The sequence below is a fragment of the Narcine bancroftii genome, chromosome 1, assembly GCF_036971445.1.
Source record: "Narcine bancroftii isolate sNarBan1 chromosome 1, sNarBan1.hap1, whole genome shotgun sequence".
Taxonomy (NCBI): Eukaryota; Metazoa; Chordata; class Chondrichthyes; order Torpediniformes; family Narcinidae; genus Narcine; species Narcine bancroftii.
The window spans coordinates 401,459,534-401,479,369 of NC_091469.1; the positions used below are offsets into that span (position 1 = coordinate 401,459,534).

Sequence of the window (19,836 nt, forward strand, 5' to 3'; positions counted from 1 at the left end):
GAAGAATAGGGGAATTCAGGGTAATGGGGAGCAGGGAGGTAGGAGGGGCTGAGCCTATGACAAGATCAGGTATAATCTTATTGAACGGTGGAGAAGACTCAATGGGTTACATCTACTCCTGTTTCTTACATTCGTATAAGAGTATGGATATCATTTACCAGTTGTACATTGATTCAATTGCACCTGGAGATTTGGATACTCTTCTGATTGCCACACTACAGGCAGGTTATTGTGGCAGTAGAGAGAATGCAGGAGAGATTCACCAGGATGCCTCTTGGAATCGAGAACTGTTGTTGCGAGGAAAGATTGGCTGGGCTGGGTTTATTCTTACTGGAATGTAGGAAGCTGAGGGATGATCTTATAGAAGCTTGTAAAATTATGAAGGGCATATACATAATAAATATTTTTTTTTAATCCAAGGCAGGAAGTGCAGAATTAAAGCACACAGGCTTGAAGTGAGGAAGAAATTTTAAGAGACACTTGAAGGGTAAAGTTTCTCACACAGAAGATGGAACAAGCTACCGAAGCAACTGAAGGTAGCAAATACAGTTACAATGTTTAAAAATGTTTGGATGGGTACCTGGATAAGAAAAGCATAGTGGGATAGAGGCCTTGTGGTGCACTGTTAGCCAGAATCGGACACACACATTGACTGTATTTCAGGCTTTAATCCTCAAAGACTTCCACAGAGCCAGGCTGGCTATGGCTGCAGCAACTCTGAGTGAGGCCTTGTGAGGCCGGCGCAGGCTTATATCCCGGAGAGTGATTGACACCTGACCGGGTGGGGCTTGATCCATTCAGGCCAACTGATTGACAGCCGGCCAGGTGTTGTCCTCTCCCCTTACACTCCTGCAGGTTGCCCCCTGCAGTTGGCCGGTGGTGTACCACCACCGGTCTAATGCCAGCAAATGAGATTACCTTGGATAAGTATTACGATGGGCAAGGACAAAGTGGCCCAAAAGGGCCCATTTCAATGATTCTATTGGCTTAATTCTGTGTCCTTCTTGTAGCCAAATATCTTCAAATAAATTAAATAAATTTAGGGTGCAACACTTAGTGTAGTGGTTAGCACAACACTATTACAGTACCAGCAACACAGGCTCGAATCCAGCGCAGTATGTAAGGAGTTTGTATATTCTCCCATGATTGCATGGGTTTCCTCTGGGGACTCTGGTTTTCTCCCACAGTCCAAAGACATACAGGTTTGGTCAGTTAATTGGTCACATGAGTGTATTTATAGGCAGCACATAATGATGGGCTGGAAGGGTTTTTAAACCATGTTGTTTCTCTAAAACTAAAAAAAAACCTGTAACTAACACTTGTGCACTACCTTTAATTATTAATCATCAAACTTTGTCCAGCACCTGTTTTACATTTTAACGTGTTTTATTGTCCAATTTGTGTGACTATGGACCAAGCAAATAATCCAAGGAGGAAAAGGAGAATGAGCTGCGACAACCCAAGCTGTTGCTCTGCCATTGATGGGCTGGGCATTAATTTTACTTAAAAGCAAAACTCCACCTTGCCCTGAAATAACTGTTTCACCAGATCTGCACTCGAATTCTACACTGTCTGTAAGGAGTTTTGTGTGTTCTCCCTGGGTCTGCGTGGGCTTTCTCCGGCTGCTCCAGTTTCCTCCCACCCTACAAAACCAGGGTGTAGATTAATGGGGCAGCAAGACTCGTAGGGCCGAATTAGCCTGTTACAGTGCTGCATGTATACATTTTTTTTTAAATAAAAAAAAACTCATTCTGCTTTTCCTCCTTGAACTACAGCTCTTCAGGGCCAAATGTCTATTGTGCAGTAACATCCAAAACTGCCTTAAGTGATAGAGGTCAACGGATTCTGGAGTTATAGGATTAATAGAAAATCAGCCCTTTTTTTCGTTTCAATTTAAAATTGAAAACAAGTATGAAGAAAGTAATTATCTTATTCAATGTATACAATACAAAATGTATACAATTCAATGTATACAATACAAAGGTAACCCTCAGACTTCAGTTATGTTTGTGAATTAATTCATTTTTTGTTACTTTTGAGAAAAGTTGTCAGAATTCCTGAAAAACAGACGTGAATTTGGACAGCCAAAACTTGATAGGCCTGTGATATCCATCAACTTATTCTTAAAGCAGAAACATCAAGAATTAAAATCAAGAACACAATCTGCATTTCTGTCATTCGAAGGAAATGACGGTCCATGAGGGACGATAAATTGTTGTATAGCAACGCATGTTGAGAGGAGAAAACATTGGTTTTAATAGCTTCAGCTGGCATGCTATTTCACTATGTTTACAGGTTTGTTTTCTCTAAAATATGGTGTGAATGCTAAATGATGTGACTTTCAGCCTGTATATTCTCAGTCAGGTGCAGCTTGTGGACTAAAGCCAACATTCAATCAATACTAGTGTGACTAGCTGAAAGGGTCCAAAGCTTACACAAGTGAGTTAGAGACTGAAGAATTGGGTATTGCAAGCAATTTAGTCTGAAAGTATTGTATTTGCATGGTACATGCTCATCTTCTCAACATAGCATGAAAATCATTTTTATTTTAGAATTTTAATTTGCTGTGAATCAAAAAAATAATCTACTAAATACATGAATCAAAAATAACCCTCTCATTTGACCATAATGTCAGATCTGTAGAGGTGAATTTAGATCCTGATTCCTTGGTTCTTTTGTGTAACTCGTGCATTATGGAATTTCTAAGATCTACCAAGCACCTGTTCGGTCCAGATTCAGTTTGGACAAGAAACAAGAACAGTTTTATAGGAATGCAATTATTTGTCATTCTGTAGAATGTGAAATCTGTTTTTCACTTTCCAAAAGAAAGCCAGTTTCTGAAATATGGTGCCCAGGGTAGATTAGTTTGAGGGGATGTGGATTGTGAAAGTGGAGGAGATAGCCATAGGCAGGGAGAACATGGGCATAACATTGATTGGAGGATTAAGTGTCTCTGAGAGGTGCTCCAATAATAAATCTGCAGAGAAGCAATAGATTGGAAGGTATGACCTCAACCTACAGTTCAGGATTGAGACCAAAACATATGAATAGTATACATGAACTAAATAGTATATGAAGGTAAGAATGGTTGTGGGCTGGTCTGCTCTAAGTCACATCTTCTATTGCTGCAAAGAGACAAGACCTAGCTCATGTTGTCTTATGAGAACATGCTTCAAAAGACATGTTCTCCAATCCTGTTAAACCTCCTCTGCACCCTCTCTAAATCTTCCACACCCTTCTTGTAATGAGACAACCAGAAATGAAAACAATATTCAAAGTGTGCTCTAACCAGTTTTATAAAGGGACTTTAACTCAATTCCTCGACTAATGAAGGCCAGCATAGCCCCCGACTTCTCAACCATCCCATCAACTTGTGTGGCAACCTTGGGGACATCTATAGATCTGAACCACAAGATCCCTTTATTCCTCCATACTGTTAAGAATCCTCCCATTAACCTTGAACTTCATAAATTTAGCCATTAACCATGAACTTCAATAAATTGTGCCCTCCTTTAATAAAAAAAGATTACTGACATCTTTCAGTCATGAATTATTGCATGAAATATTGTGGCATGTTGCGGATACCTCTAGTTTTAGCCCTGTAAATTCCCAGGTGCATAAAGGTTTAGTGCCATGACTATCTTGGGACCATACTGTGCTCTAAAGTTGTGTGTGTGCAGGAGCAACAGGTAGCTGATTTCCTTGCTGACACCTGGACACCTCGAAGTTTGATCCACCATAAAATTCCGGCCTGGAACATCCTACGTAGGCATGGCCTCATTCTTAGAACCCTCAACCCCTTTTCCTCTTCTTGCATGCCATACAGTTGTACAAAGTAGAAACAGGCCCTTCAGTGACCTTTACTAATCCCATTTGTCTGCATGAACTCCATTCCCTCAGTGCTCTGCTCATTCAAGCCTCTTAAATGTTGTTACTATTCCTCACTTGAATACATCTTCTGGCAGCTCATTCCTAATACCAACTTACTCTTGTATGAAAACATTTACTGCTCAGATCCCCTTTAATTCTTCTCCCTCTCATCTTTAACCAATGTCTGCTAGTTTTTGACAATCGTATTATGGGAAACAGACACTGGCCATTTTTTCTAACTATGTCTCTCATTATTTTATCTTGTCAAAAAATAAGCCTCCTTTATTCCAGGCAACACAGTCCCAGCCTATCCAATCTCTCCTGACAACTGAAGCCCTCCAATCCAGGCATCATCCTTGCAGGTCTTTTCTTCACCCTTTCCAGCTGATCACATCTTTCCTGGAGTAGGGCAACCAGAACAGCACACAATACTCCTTTTGTACAACTGTCACATGACATCCCCGCTCTTGTACTCACTAATTCATCTGCTGAAGGCAAGCCACCACCATCTATTTTCCCCGATTTCTATCGACTTGTGTTGCCATTTTTAGGGAACTATGCACCTCTAGCAACAGCACAGATACTGTGTATGTTAAGCCCTGCTTTAATTTCCCATAATGCATATGTTTGAGTTAAATTCCATCTGCCATTCCTTTGCCCACATCTCCAGTTATTCCAGGTATGATTGTAAACAGAATTTTTTTTTTCCCATTGTCCTCTCTCTCACCAAATTTGGCATCACTAACTCTCCCTATGACATCACCACAGCAAAACCCTGATCACATGAACTTGATTTATTTATTTCTATTCTGTTTTCCGTCCTTTAACCTACTTTTTATTTTAACATATTAACCCCAAGTGCCCCTACTTTTAAAACAACTTTACATTTTATTGCTTATCAAATGCCTTTTAAATATTCAGATGAATTACTTCTTCTATACCAAATCTGCAGTTTCCATTCTAGGCACATCAAACACGTCCCACAGAATCATATTACCTCTGCTAATAATTCTGTTCATTTCAAAAGTACTTATTTCTTTAATAACAACAAAGGAGTGGGTCTGAGCAAAGTTGGTGTAGCCGTTAGTGCAATGCTGTTAAGAGTGCCAGCAATCAGGACTGGGGTTCGAATCCCACACTGTCTATAAGGATATTGTATCTGCGCAGGTTTTCCCCAGGGGCCCCAGTTCCCCACCCCCCCCCCCACTGTGCAAAACATACTAGGGGTGTAGGTTAATTGGGCGGCAATGGGCCTGTTACCATGCTGTATGTCTAGCTCCTTGAGAGTATTTTGATCATGCTCAGAGGTCCAAATAACTTTCTCCAATAAGACATCCTATAATTCAGTAGATACCATACAGAAAGAGGCTATTTACATACAGAAAGAGGCCATTTACATACAGAAAGAGGCCATTTACATACAGAAAGAGGCCATTGACATACAGAAAAAGGCCATTTACATTCAGAAAGAGGCCATTTACATTCAAAAAGAGGCCATTTACATACAGAAAGAGGCCATTTAGCCATCAACTCTAAGCCATTGTTTGGAAGGAATGTTGAAATAGACCCTACTTCTGCTCTCTCCCTGTCCCCCTATATACATCTTTCTTTGGCTTGGCTTCGCGGACGAAGATTTATGGAGGGGGTAAAATGTCCACGTCAGCTGCAGGCTCGTTGGTGGCTGACAAGTCCGATGTGGGACAGGCAGACACGGTTGCAGCGGTTGCAGGGGAAAATTGGTTGGTTGGGGTTGGATGTTGGGTTTTTTCTCCTTTGCCTTTTGTCAGTGAGGTGGGCTCTGCGGTCTTCTTCAAAGGAGGTTGCTGCCCGCCAAACTGTGAGGCGCTAAGATGCACGGTTTGAGGCGATATCAGCCCACTGGCGGTGGTCAATGTGGCAGGCACCAAGAGATTTCTTTAGGCAGTCCTTGTACCTTTTCTTTGGTGCACCTCTGTCACGGTGGCCAGTGGAGAGCTCGCCATATAACACGATCTTGGGAAGGCGATGGTCCTCCATTCTGGAGACGTGACCCACCCAGCGCAGCTGGATCTACAGCAGCGTGGACTCGATGCTGTCGACCTCTGCCATCTCGAGTACTTCGACGTTAGGGGTGAAAGCGCTCCAATGAATGTTGAGGATGGAGCGGAGACAACGCTGGTGGAAGCGTTCTAGGAGCCGTAGGTGATGCCGGTAGAAGACCCATGATTCGGAGCCGAACAGGAGTGTGGGTATGACAACGGCTCTGTATACACTTATCTTTGTGAGCTTTTTCAGTTGGTTGTTTTTCCAGACTCTTTTGTGTAGTCTTCCAAAGGCGCTATTTGCCTTGGCGAGTCTGTTGTCTATCTCGTTGTCGATCCTTGCATCTGATGAAATGATGCAGCCGAGATAGGTAAACTGGTTGACCGTTTTGAGTTTTTTGTGCCCGATGGAGATGTGGGGGGGCTGGTAGTCATGGTGGGGAGCTGGCTGATGGAGGACCTCAGTTTTCTTCAGGCTGACTTCCAGGCCAAACATTTTGGCAGTTTCCGCAAAACAGGACGTCAAGCGCTGAAGAGCTGGCTCTGAATGGGCAACTAAAGCGGCATCGTCTGCAAAGAGCTATATACATCTTATTTTCAAATAAATACAGATATTTAATCCCCATATGAAATCTTCAGGCTGTGCATTCTAGTCAGAATAATAGGTTTCCAAAAAAAGTGTACAAGGTTAGTCAATTAGTGATAGAAAAATCGTGAAGTGGCATTTTTTAGTCAAACCTTATATGTAACTGCACAACGATCATAAAACATGAAATTTCATCTTTTTTTCTCTCCCTGATGTGGTGTGGATTTTCAGAATTTTCCATTTTTAAAACTAATTTGGATTAGCTATACTTTCAACTCTTGAAGCACGCTAAACCTCAGTTAACAATACAGTAAAAGGTTACAATATGCGTCTTGTACATTATTTTATGTAAGTGCATTTTAAAGATTTCAAAACTAATGGAGAAATTCTTTTTTAAAAAATCTATTCTTTTTAATTCAAAAGAAAACATTCACTCGCCAGAAATTACTCAAATTTCTTGCACAAGTTTAAGATTTAGTATATCTTTTTGGTAAAGTCATAACGGGTTTCAAATGGAAACTTCCAGCAAATGAAAGAAACCTTAGAAACAAAAAGTTATCTCTTCTAGTTTGATTTACTGTTTGAGCTTTGGCAATCAGATGTTTCAATAGAAGTGACTTTTCTGATGCAGTCTAAAGCTTTCCAAGCATAATTTCACAAAGGATGAATGTGTAAGACAAAAACAGATCTTGGTAACTTACGTAAGAGGATTATACTTATCTGAAACCATCAAAATCCAAAATTAAATCACAATATGGTGAAAAGAATTTTTAAAAGTTTTAAGAAATCACACTTGAATACCGTTTGATTAATAAGATCATCATATGTTCACCTCAATTCACCTTTTAATCACAAGAGGTAAAGAGCAGTGCCATCTTGCTGGCTCTCTACTGTGCATTACTGGACCACAACAACACTGATATGAGGTTGTTGTTCATTAACAGTTCAAGGTTTAATGCCATTATATCAGCAAAACTAATAATCAAGCCCAGGGATCTCGATTCTGTTTCTCCCCTCCTTGGCAATTGAATCCTCAGTTTCCTCATCAGCAGAACCCAATTAGTTCAGATTGCCAACATCACCTCAACTCGCTGAAAATCAACAAGGCAGTATGATGAGTACCCTGCATAGTCAAGTTCAGCTTCAATGCAGTCCATAAATTCACTGATGACACCGCCGTTGTTGGCCACATAACAGGAAATATGGAATCAGAAAATAGGATAAAGATCAAGACTCTGGTTGGCTGATGACAGGACAACAATGTTGCTCTCAACATCAGCAAGACCAAGGAGCTTATTGTGGACTCTAGGAAGGGGAGGCTGAGAGTCCACACAACTGCCTTGATACTAACCCTCTCCATTGTGATCCTGTCAATGAAGACAGTTGATGTTGAAAGTTCATGGGATTCTACATATCAGAGAAATTCTTCTGGAGCAGTGCATTGAGGGAACTGTGAATAAGAAGGCATATCAGTACCTTTACTTTCTAAGAAGTCTGAGAAGATTTGGCATTCATCACATACCTTTTGAACTTCTACAGAACACTGTAGAAAGTATACTGATTGGCTGCAACACAGACTGGCATGGACGTTTGACTGCCCAGGAATGGAGAAAGCTGCAGAAGGTAGCAAACATAACTAAAGTCATTATGGGCACTGACCTCTCATCCATTGAAGATGTCTGGGCGATATGCTGCCTCAAGAAGGCAGCCAATATCAGACAGGACCCCCATCACCCTGGTCACAACCTCTTCTTGCTGCTCTCTTCCAGCATATTAAGTGCAGCACATCTCAATTAAAGAATAGTTGTGTTTTTTTTTGTTCTCCCTCAGCCATCAGTTCGTGAACTTCCCTATACCATCCTAGTATTAAGTATAAATAACTCCATAGCCAGCGAAAGATCTGACTCCACTATTAAAACATGAATATATTTTCTTGCATTAACTGCAACTGTGAATATAACTTTATCTCTCCTTTTATATTTATTATTGTTTCATTCTCTTGCCATATTGTGGTGATTTAAACTTAAGCCATTGTAGTTGATAATTGTTATGTACCCATGCAGCTGAAGCAAGTAAGAATTTTGTGGCATCTATATGTTGTACTTGCATGTATTACAATAAGGTCTTTTTTTTTGTGGGGTCAAAAAAGTTCATAATTAGGGAAGTAAGCAGAAGTTCAAGAGTGTGATAGCCATGGGGGGGGGGAATAGTGCTTGAAGCTTGAGGAGCTGCACTTCAGTCATGTGTTCCTTCTTGCCCAAGGTAGCAGCAAGTAGGGTGATGGGGTCTTTTCTGATGTTGGTGGTTTTCTTGAGGAATGGGATGGGAGGTTGGATCCAGTGATAGACTATGTTTTCTACTTTCTACAGCCTTCTGTGTTCATGGGCACTCGAAATAACCAACCAGGCCATGATGAAACCAGTCAGTATACTTGGATGTATACTGCATACTAAAGTCAGTACATCTGTTTGACACAGTATTCAATGGCATGCCATGTCTCCTCAGATTTCTGAAAAACTATATCCATTCATGTGCCTTCTTCATAGTTGATGCAATGTGCTAGCTCTAGAAGTCCTCCGGTATGTGGACTTCAAGGAATGTTTGAACACTCTGCACCTACGACCTATCAATGCAGACAGGTGCAAGGTCCTTTGGCTTCCCCTTCTTAAACTCCACAATAAATTCCTTGGTCATGTTGATGTTGAGAGGAAGGTTGCTGCTCTGACACCACCCAGCCACTTTCTTGACCTCCACCCTGTATTTTACTAATCATTTTCAGTTATTTGGCCAACAACGGATGATGATGTCTGTGAATTTACGTGGGAACCAAACTTGGCTATGCACTCATGAGGGTGAAGGGAACAGAACAGGACTCAGCACACAGTTCTTGAGGTGCGCCTCTGTTGATGGTCAGCGAGGAAGAGGTGATGATGGCTGATCTGCACTGATTGGGACCTGCCAATGAGTAAGTTGAGGATCAAGTTACGGAGTTGCAAACAGAATCCCGGATTCCTTCATTTAATCACAAGTTTTGTTGGTCATATGGCATTGAATCCATTAGCCTGACATAGGTGTTTTTGTGGTCCAGGTAATCTAACACAGTATGGAGGGCCAGCGGGATGGAAGTCTGTAGTCACGATAGGTAAATTGAAGTGGGTCCAGGTCCTTCCTGAGACAGAAGTTGATTTGCTCCATAACCAATCTCTCAAAAAACTTCATCGTAGTAGACGTCAGTGCCATCAGTTGATAGTTATTGAGGATGATCACCTTGCTCTTCTTGGACACCGATATAATGGATGTTCTTTTGAAGCATGTGGTGACCTCAGACCATAGCAGTGAGAAGTTGAAAATATCTACAAAATTCCCAGTCAGTTAGTTTGTGCATGTTTTAAGGGTATGGCCAGGTACACAGTCTGAGCCCGACACTTTCCAACCCTTCATCTTTCTGAAGGTTCTTTACACGTCAGCCTCGGAAACCGGGTGCACTGGGTGGCTGGGGACTGTGGGGGATCTTGCAACAGACTGTTCTTGAATGTGGGATTAAGTGAAAAATGATTGTCAAATTTCTCCACACAGCTAGCACTTAAGACTTATATTGAAAAATTTATTATCTAGCAGTTACATGCATACATATCGAGCAACACCAAAACTCTTCCAGCTAATTGACATTGCTGTTTACTCATTGATAGCAGCACAAGTGATTTTCCAGTGACAAGAGGTGCTCCCACGTTTACCAAAAGGAACCTTGGATAACATCACTTCCAGATGAATACCTCTGCTCAGAGGGCAATGGAGCCCCTCCTTACCACAGCCAGATGCTCCAGGCAATAAGCTTGTTGTCTTTGTATTAACCATCTGCACTTTCAGTCCGGATGAAGGCTCTGGATCCAGAGTATCATCTCTACCTTCACTCCACAGATGCTATCTAATTTTTATTTTATTTTTATTTTAAATGAGGCATATAGCATTGTAACAGGTCAGTTCGGCCCTACGAGTCCATTCCCCCAATTTACACCCATTAACCTACACCCTGGCATGTTTTTGAAGGTTGGGAGGAAACAGGAGCCCCTGGAGAAAACTCATGTAGACATAGGGAGAACGTACAAACTCCTTACAGACAGCTGCTGAAATCCTCCAGCAGTTTATTTTTTGCCAGGATCATGTAAAGGATGGACCCTCTCAGTTATGGGGAGAAATAGGACAGGTAGGTTTGCCTTCCTTTGAGTGGGGACCTGATGGAAGTTCATGCAATTTAGTGGAGCACAAACAGGGTAGTGAGTAGGTTTTTTTTTCCATAACAGCAATATGTAACCAAAGGACATTAGTTTAACATGAGAAGTAAGAGGTTTACAGCAATACAAGGAAAATATATTTTTTTCACTCAGAGGGTACTTGGAGTTTAGAACACATTGACTGGACAAGTGGCAAAGGCATAGACTCTCAACTTTGAAAGAGCATCTAAACAAATGAATCACTAATGCAAATATGTTTATGATTCATGGGATTACTATAAATGGGTACTTGCTGTCATAGTTACACAGCATGGAAACAGGCCCTTTGATTCACCTCACTCATGCCTGTGATGTTGTCCGTCCAAGCCTGTCCCATTTACCTGCTTTTGGTCCTTATGCCTCCAGACATTTCCCATCCAAGCACCTGTCTCAACGTCCTTTAAACTTCACAATTGTATCTGCCTCTATCACTTCCTATGTCAGTTCATTTCATATAAGCACCATCATCTGTGTTAAAAAGTGGCCCTTCAGGTCCCTTCTAAATGTTAGGCACAAATTTTACATTCAGGACTTCAAATTTTGGGCTACCCTACACTAGGAAAAAGACTGTGTCCATTCACCATCTCAATGGCCATCTTGATTTTATATACCTCTGAAAGGTAAGCATTCAGCCACCGAAACACCAGAGAAAAATCTCAGCCTATTCAGCCTCTTATAATTCATGCACTCCAGTTCTCCTAACATGAATCTTTTCTTTTTTAAAATATTTTATTATTCATTTTTTATAAATATACATAGTAAAATCTTCAATATCACAGTATATTAAAATTTTTCGTACAAAAAGACAAAGAAAAAGAAAACCCCCTCCCCCCTACTAAATATAAATCTACACATCGTCAGAGCTCACATTTATACTGTCCATAAAAAATCTATGTGGGGAAGTCACATCTGGTTATATTGTAACAACATCTGTTATTATCATTATTATTATAATTGGGCCCCTCTATGGTCCAAATATGGCTGCCATATCTTGACAAATGTGCAATACTTGTTATTTAGATTATATGTAATTTTATCCATAGGTATACAATTATTCATCTCTGCAGTCCATCATGCCATGAGTAAGTGAGAGTCGGACTTCAAAGTAGTTGCAGTACTCTTCAGCCACTGTTAAAGCTACCTTGAGAAAAGACATTTGGAATTTTGTTAACTTATTACTTATTTAAATAAAATTACCCAAAAGATAAAGTTCCAGGTTGTCTGTGAAGGCCACTCCTGTTATCTTTGTTAACATTTCCACAATATCCTGTCAAAAATGCCTCACCTTTACACACGACCACATAACATGTAAAAACATTTCTGTTTCAATCCCACAAATAAAGCACAACTCCTATATTTCAGATTTTAACCTATGTGGTGTAGGACATTCTACTGAACCAGTCCACATCTTGCATTTATAATTGATGTCATACTATCCAAAAACCAATCAAACCAACATCTAAGTCCGACTCTCATTTCTCTCTCGACCTCTATAAACCTGGTTTTGCACTTTCACTCTGGGAAGCATAGTACATTTTTGTTATGAATTTGGATGTATTCCAGAGCCAGATTGCTTGCTCGATTTCACTAATTTCAGGTGGGACCAAAGTTGATCCCCATCTTTCTCTCAAGAATGATCTTAGCTGGAGAAAACAGAAGGAAGTTCCATAAGCCACTCCATATTTCTGTTTTAGTCGATCAAAAGACATGTGTCCCCTTTGCATAGCAGTCTTCAATGTATCTTATTTCTTTGTCATATCAGGAGTTTAATATTCGGTTACCTATATTCATAGGCAACAACATTTTCTTACATAATGGTGCTCTTAATGACATCCTTGCTTTTTTCCTATTACACTCATTGATTTTTTTTTTGCCATACTCTAATCCCTCTTTGTTATTATTGTCTTAACATTCCTCTTATAGATAAAATTATTTGCTTCCCCTCTTTCAGTGAGTATAATACCACCCCAATCCAAGGGGGGGGGGCTTCCTTCCTCAAAAATGGATGAAAGAAATCTGGCTTGTGCTGACAAATACGTTCTAATATCTGATATCCTAAATCCTCCTAGTTTATAATCCAATGTTAATTTTTCCACAAAAATTCTCAGAACCTTATTATTCCACAGGAATTGCCTAATACAATTATTTAATAATCTAAATAATGTTTTTGGCAAAGAAATAGGCAGCATCAAAAAATATATTGTAATCTTGGCATCACTTTCATTTTGACACAATAATCCCTTCCAAATAAAGTAATCAGCAAATCTTTCCATTTCTGCAAATTCTTCTCTATCTTCCCCAAAGGGGGACTATAATTTAATTTGTATAAATTTTGTAGGTTATTATCAATAATGATTCCTAAGTGTTTAATTCCATCTTCTTTCCATTTAAATCAACTTCCTTTTTGGTATTTTTCATAATCAAAATTCATCAATGGCATTATTTCACTTTTTTCCATATTCATTTCATAACCAGAAACCCTTCCATATTTTTCTAGTGTTGTTTGCCATTTCTCCAGAGACTCAGCCAGATCAGAAAAATATAGTAGCACATCATCAATGAATAGTCTGATTTTATATTCTTCTTGTCCAACTCTGAAGCTTTTAATACCTGGATTTCCCCTCATAATCTCCACTAACAGTTCAATCGCTGTCTACTCGATATTCTCAGAGGGAAAACAGCTGACATTTGACTATGTTATAATTTTGCCTTGTGGTTAATGATAAAGAGTTTTTAACCAATTTATATTCTACCTATTCCAAATTTCTTCAATGTTTTAAATGACATTCTAACCTGTCGAATGACTTTTCTGCATTGAGGGAGACTGTTATTCAGGAATGCAATTTTGATTTAGTCTTATATATTGTATTGTATAGCCTGTAGCAGCCCATGCACAGAGAAATGGACTGGCCCTCAAAATGGCTGATGAACATGGTAACCACGCTGACCTGGTGTGACACTGGCTGCCATCCTAGGTGACCTCGGCATGGTGGGAAGATGGGGAACTCTGGCGGTAATGTCAATGGCGCTCTGATGACGCAGTACTCTGACACCAGCGCCTGGGGCCCAAATAAGCACGATGGCCAGAGAAATAAACCAAGTCACCCTGTATCCTCTACAAAGCTAACCCTGCCACCCAGTTTCATGCCGTCTGCAAATTTGGAGATGTTGCTTTCTATTCCCACATCTAATTCATTGATATATATATATTGTAAATAACTGGGGTCCCAGCACTGAGCCTTGTGATACCCCACTAGTCATTGCCTGCCATTCTGAAAAGAACCCATTTATTCCTACTCTTTATTTCCTGTCTGTCAACCAATTCTCTATCAACTCAATACCATACTTCCTACTCCGTGCACTTTAAGTTTGTACATTAATCTCCTGTGAGGGACCTTATAAAATGCCTTCTGAAAGTCCAGATATACCACATCCACTGGTTCTCCCTTATCCACACTACTAGTTACATCCTCAAAAAATTCTATTAGATTCGTCAAACATGATTTTCCCTTCATAAAACCACGTTGACTCTGTCCGATGATATCACTACTTTCCAAATGTGCTGTCATCGCATCTTTAAGAACTGACTCTAGCATTTTCCCCACTACTGATGTCAGGCTAACTGGTCTATAGTTTCCCAATTTCTCTCTCTCTCCCTTTTTAAAAAGTGGGGTTACATTTGCCGCCCTCCAATCCTCAGAAACTAATCCAGAATCTAAATAGTTTTGAAAAATTATCTCTATTGCATCCACTATTTCTTGGGCTACTTCCTTAAGTACTCTTGGATGCAAACTATCCGGCCCTGGGGATTTATCTGCCTTTCATCCCTTCTATTTACCTGATAGAGATACCAAAAAAATAGGCATGTTTACTTTGGGTGTTGCTGTTGATCGCAAAGAAGACAATGACAGTATTATAGAGAAATATAGAACCACAAACTGTCCAACAATGAAGGGAAATAGTAAAAAGTGTATATTTGATGGAAAACATAACAGCTAAATTCCACCTAAGGACTGATGATTTCAACATCAAGTGGTCAGTGGTAATACTAATTAACAAGATTGATTAAGGATTCTTTTGCCATACTCTAATCCCTCTTTGTTATTATTGTCTTAACATTCCTCTTATAGATAAAATTATTTGCTTCCCCTCTTTCAGTGAGTATAATACCACCCCAATCCAAGGGGGGGGGGCTTCCTTCCTCAAAAATGGATGAAAGAAATCTGGCTTGTGCTGACAAATACGTTCTAATATCTGATATCCTAAATCCTCCTAGTTTATAATCCAATGTTAATTTTTCCACAAAAATTCTCAGAACCTTATTATTCCACAGGAATTGCCTAATACAATTATTTAATAATCTAAATAATGTTTTTGGCAAAGAAATAGGCAGCATCAAAAAATATATTGTAATCTTGGCATCACTTTCATTTTGACACAATAATCATTCTCAGTGGTGGGGAGGAGTTCGTCCGGTGCACTCTGCACGTAATTGGAGTAACGTATACAGATGAGATTGTGATTGCATACAAGTGCATATACAGTGATGACACAGTGATAAATTCAATAAGATTTACTCTAAACCTCTCCTATTAAAGCTCAAAAGCGTAACAATAGGGTAAATGAATAAGTATATGGTTAAATATACAGGTGACTGCATATTGGTTCGAATAGAATTAATTGGGTGCCCAAATCTGTGATGCTTCTATGAGCAGAACTCGAATAAGATAGATTGATGCTCTGTGTACATCTGTTATGTGATCTATGCATTTTGTTTGTTTGCTCACATGATATGACTGCATGTGGAAATGAAAATTAAGTTCAAAAAAATTTCTGCAATCCTTCAAAATCATTAGTGTGAAGTTAACATTTTTCAAAGATAATTACAAGTCGAGTGAAAAATCTGTGGTTCAGCTCTTTCGAATTTGGAGACACTAGTTTTGAATGATTTTCAATGGAGATTCCATAGTCTCTTATGCCTGAATGAATTAAAGATTAACAGTGAAATGTTTGTACAAGCAGGCAGTAATTTGTGGACTACCTCCACTGTAAATTATGATTTTAAAAATGATACTTTTGAAAATGCATATTAGCCTGGGAAGGAGGAGGAAGAGATGTGGAAATAGTTGCCTAACTGATGGCTTGTTGGCTGTGATTAGAAAAAGAAATTGCCAGCTGGAATATTAAAAGTTATATCACATCATTACCATGAACCAATGTATGCTCCAAAACCCCTGGTGTAATTCACATGCCTCTGACTAGGAACCAGCCAACTTGGAAAAATATCCAAGTCTGTTTTTGACATCATGTATTGTAATATTTCTTCAGTGGGGCTGCGATTCTGAGCAAAATCAGTGATGTCCACCTGAATCCTCCAGTAATTCAAAGTGGATCTGAACATCTGCCATAGCAAACAGTCACTGCCCTGCAGAGAAAATACAAGTCAAGGTTGCAACCTGGCTCTTTCAAAAGGAACTTTAAATTCAAATCAGGCCAAAAGTGTATTTATTTTGTCCAGAGGATTACAGGGTTAACACTGCTTCGCTTTTGTTGATTCGCACAATCTCCTGAAGACGCTAAAGAGGTATATCTGACCTTTTTTTTGTGGAAATGGTAGAAAAGGAGGAACACTCTGGATCTGCACCACATTGCAGCCCCTGCTGGAATGTGACAATAATTTCCACCCTCTAATTCATGTCTAATTCTGATCACACTCATGACTAGAAATTGGAGATGGATAGATGTTATGAAGCTAATCTCCTGCAAGGAATGGCAACAGGCAATTTATGCACTTGAATGGAAAAATCCTTCTAGGTCTAGGATATGGAAATTTAGGATATTTAAGGTTCCACTTGTTGTCATATAAAAATACATTAAAAATGTTACATACATGATATATTTTAATTGTGGCCTACTGTATGGCAGACAAAGAGATGGCATTAATGTTGCCTGGTGCCCATTAAAGGAAAGAGAAAGAGAAGCAAAAGATAGTCCCTTCAGACACTGAGTGTTCATGGATTTGCTTCAAGTGATCTCACAGCCTCTGTAGCTGGACAAACCCCTGTGATTCATTGGTAACCTAAGCTCCAAATCTGCATCTCCATTATGATCAGGACTCTTCAGTGCCCAGGGCCCTTCAGGAGCACTTCTTGCCCTCAGCATCCTCTTGAATCCCAGCTCCAATACCAGGTTCTCTTGAGCTAGTGTCTAACAGCTCACAGCCCATGTGAGTCCCAAGTTGCCTGCAGCCAATGTGGGTTCTTCAGCCACTGAGCCCCTTATTGGTTTGCTGCCGTGATCACTGTCCTGTAGGGGTAATCTCCTATGCTTCCCTTTCTCAATGGGGGTGGGGGGGGGTGAGTGCTTTCATCGTTTCTGGTGCTTTGTGCCAGTCTGCAACCCCTTTTGGTCACTGGCAAGCACAGGGATTGACATCTTGGGCACAGACCCCCATGGTTGCAGATTTTTACTTGCAAACACCATTGGCTCCTTTAAACAATCCATTTAAAGCCTGTACATAGCCTTTTCAGCAGCGACTCTCCCAGGTCCACACCAGTGACAGTGCTGCAGTTACAGCAGAGCCGCCATCTTTTTTTGCACTTCTGTCTTGAGATACTGTGCACCAGAAATGTGAGCTCACTACAAGCTGTAAAACTTCACATGATTTACAGTCAAATTATTTAATGACCTATGGTTTTGTCCATATTTCCCCCCCCCCCCAAAATAATTAAAATTCTGGTGTGGGTTTTAGCCAAAATCATCCACAAGATCTCAAGCAAGCCCCATGATCAGATGATGAATGTATTGACTTTGCTCAGCAGAAGGAATATAAAATGAAACAAGAATAAAGAATGTACTGAAATATCTGATTTCATTCAATTCAATTTTTGTGGTGCAAGGTATAATGGTGGTATAAAAAAATTATACTGAACTAATCTATATCTTTTTTAGATGCTGTTTAGAGGTGGGGACTTTCCTGCATTCAACATGGTCAAGTCCCAAAGGGAGGCAGTTTTGGGTGGATTTATGGAATTTTTTCACAGCAGGATATAAATGTTGCATTCCCGCAAAATCAAGATTTATTTTTATTGGGGTTTGGGTCCAAAATTAAAATTATACATATATCAAAAGAAATTTGTTAAAATTGCATTAGCAGTGGCAAGAAAATACATCGCAATTACTTGGAAATCAGACTTGTATTTGGTTATGGAAAGAAGGAATGTGGAAATTCAAAGGAGTATTCCTTAAGAGAAAATTACATACAATTTGAGAAATAAATATGGTATATTTTTGCAAATATGGCACACAAAATATGCAAATATTAGGTATAAATGTGCAACAGTCTTCTTCTTTTCCCTCAAGTCCTGTTGAGATTCTCTAAAAAAAATATGGAAAATTGGTTAATGTTTTGAAAATTTGATTGTGTACCTCAAAGCAATCCTAAGTTTATCTTTCTGTCTCTTTAATTACTATATTACTACACTTTTCAATTTTTTATGGTGGGTGGGGAGGGGTGGTAATGAGAGAGTTAGGAAAGAAGGGGGATTATGAATACATGTGGTGTACTTTCTGAACTATATTGTTGGATTAACCAAATGTGAAATACATGTATGGAAAATTTAAATAAAATATTCAATAAAATAGAGAATGTAAAAAACATGCAGTCAATCTCTCAGCATCTTTGAAATGAACACACATTAATGTTTTTATGTCATGGTCTTTCAATAGAAACTGGGGAATAAAGGAAGATGAGGTTTTTTTTTAATGGAAATGAAGCAAAATGAATGGCCATTTAGCAAAGTAAGGTCCACAGCTGAAACACAAACTGACAGTAATCTGACCTGATGAGAAGTTCCAGCTTTTTCCATTTTAATTTTAGATTTTCACCTTGTTTTATTTCTGTGTTTGCTTGCAAGGGAGGAAATATGAGATGCTGAAAGTGAACCAGGAAATGAAAAGATTACCTCGCTTTCCAACCAATAGAAAAAAAAGCATAAATAAATAGTTAGAGACATAGAGAATTAAAGAATATGTGAACAGTTAAGAAAGCAAAGAAAGGGGATCAGATGACTGGAAAAGTTGTAAATGGGGGCTGAAATTTAAAACCAAAAAAGAGATGGGGCATTTTAGTTTCAATACAAATAAAACAAAATAAACTTGAGGGACTTATTTCATGCTGTCATAAGAGTGGAGAAACTGATGGAATTACCCATTTCTTTGCGTGACCCTGACAACACGTGGTATACAAGTATAGTCCAGTGTGAGTTGTGATCTACAATAGAATTTTCTGCAACTTGCATTGGTCAGTCCCCACATTGTGAAGAAGTGCCAACTTTTCTTAACACTCCCACATTTAACATACAATACTGGATATGTCTATTCGTGCACATGTAGTACACATTTGTGTGGTGGACTAGCCTCGCCAAGCGAACCCAGCTCAGCGCGGACATTGGCGACTTCAGGGGTTTCTAGGAGGCTCTAAAGGCTGTGTACGGCTCCTCACCCCAAGTCCAAAGCCCGCTGCGCAGCTCAGACGGCAAAGTCCTCTTCAGCGACAAGATCTCCATCCTCAACCGATGGTCAGAACACTTCCAATCTCTTTTCAGTGCCAACCGCTCAGTCCAAGATTCTGCCCTGCTCCAGCTCACTCAACAGCCCCTAAGGCTAGAGCTGGATGAGGTCCTCACCCAGGATGAGACATACAAGGCAATCGAACAACTGAAAAGTGGCAAAGCAGCAGGTATGGATGGAATCCCCCCAGAGGTCTGGAAGGCTGGCGGCAAAACTCTGCATGTCAAACTGCATGAGTTTTTCAAGCTTTGTTGGGACCAAGGAAAACTGCCTCAGGACCTTCGTGATGCCACCATCATCACCCTGTACAAAAACAAAGGCGAGAAATCAGACTGCTCAAACTACAGGGGAATCACGCTGCTCTCCATTACAGGCAAAATCTTCGCTAGGATTCTCCTAAATAGAATAATACCTAGTGTCGCCGAGAATATTCTCCCAGAATCACAGTGCGGCTTTCACGCAAACAGAGGAACCACTGACATGGTCTTTGCCCTCAGACAGCTCCAAGAAAAGTGCA

The 19,836-nt window shown here is 39.8% G+C and overlaps 1 protein-coding gene and 1 long non-coding RNA gene across 9 annotated transcripts in view; one reads left to right on the top strand and one right to left on the bottom strand.

The window, feature by feature from the left end:
• crppa (CDP-L-ribitol pyrophosphorylase A) overlaps nt 1–19,836 on the bottom strand; it is a 326,889-nt gene that overhangs the window by 43,474 nt on the left and 263,579 nt on the right. The window contains exon 10 of one of the 7 annotated variants that reach the window (XM_069913764.1): nt 11,523–11,889. The exons of 2 other annotated variants lie outside the window; for them this stretch is intronic. In XM_069913764.1, coding sequence (XP_069769865.1) covers nt 11,800–11,889 — 90 coding nt within the window. In that variant the 3' untranslated portion in view covers nt 11,523–11,799. Of the gene's footprint in view, nt 1–11,522; nt 11,890–17,867; nt 18,126–19,836 lie in introns of those variants that run through there. 4 more of the 7 variants (XM_069913768.1, XM_069913769.1, XM_069913761.1 and 1 more) reach the window with 4 other exon arrangements.
• The window catches only part of LOC138751477 (uncharacterized), a 64,762-nt gene that overhangs the window by 38,223 nt on the left and 6,703 nt on the right, over nt 1–19,836 (top strand). For both annotated transcript variants that reach the window (XR_011349971.1, XR_011349972.1), the window contains exon 2: nt 421–536. This is a non-coding gene — a long non-coding RNA (uncharacterized lncRNA). The remainder of the gene's footprint in view (nt 1–420; nt 537–19,836) is intronic.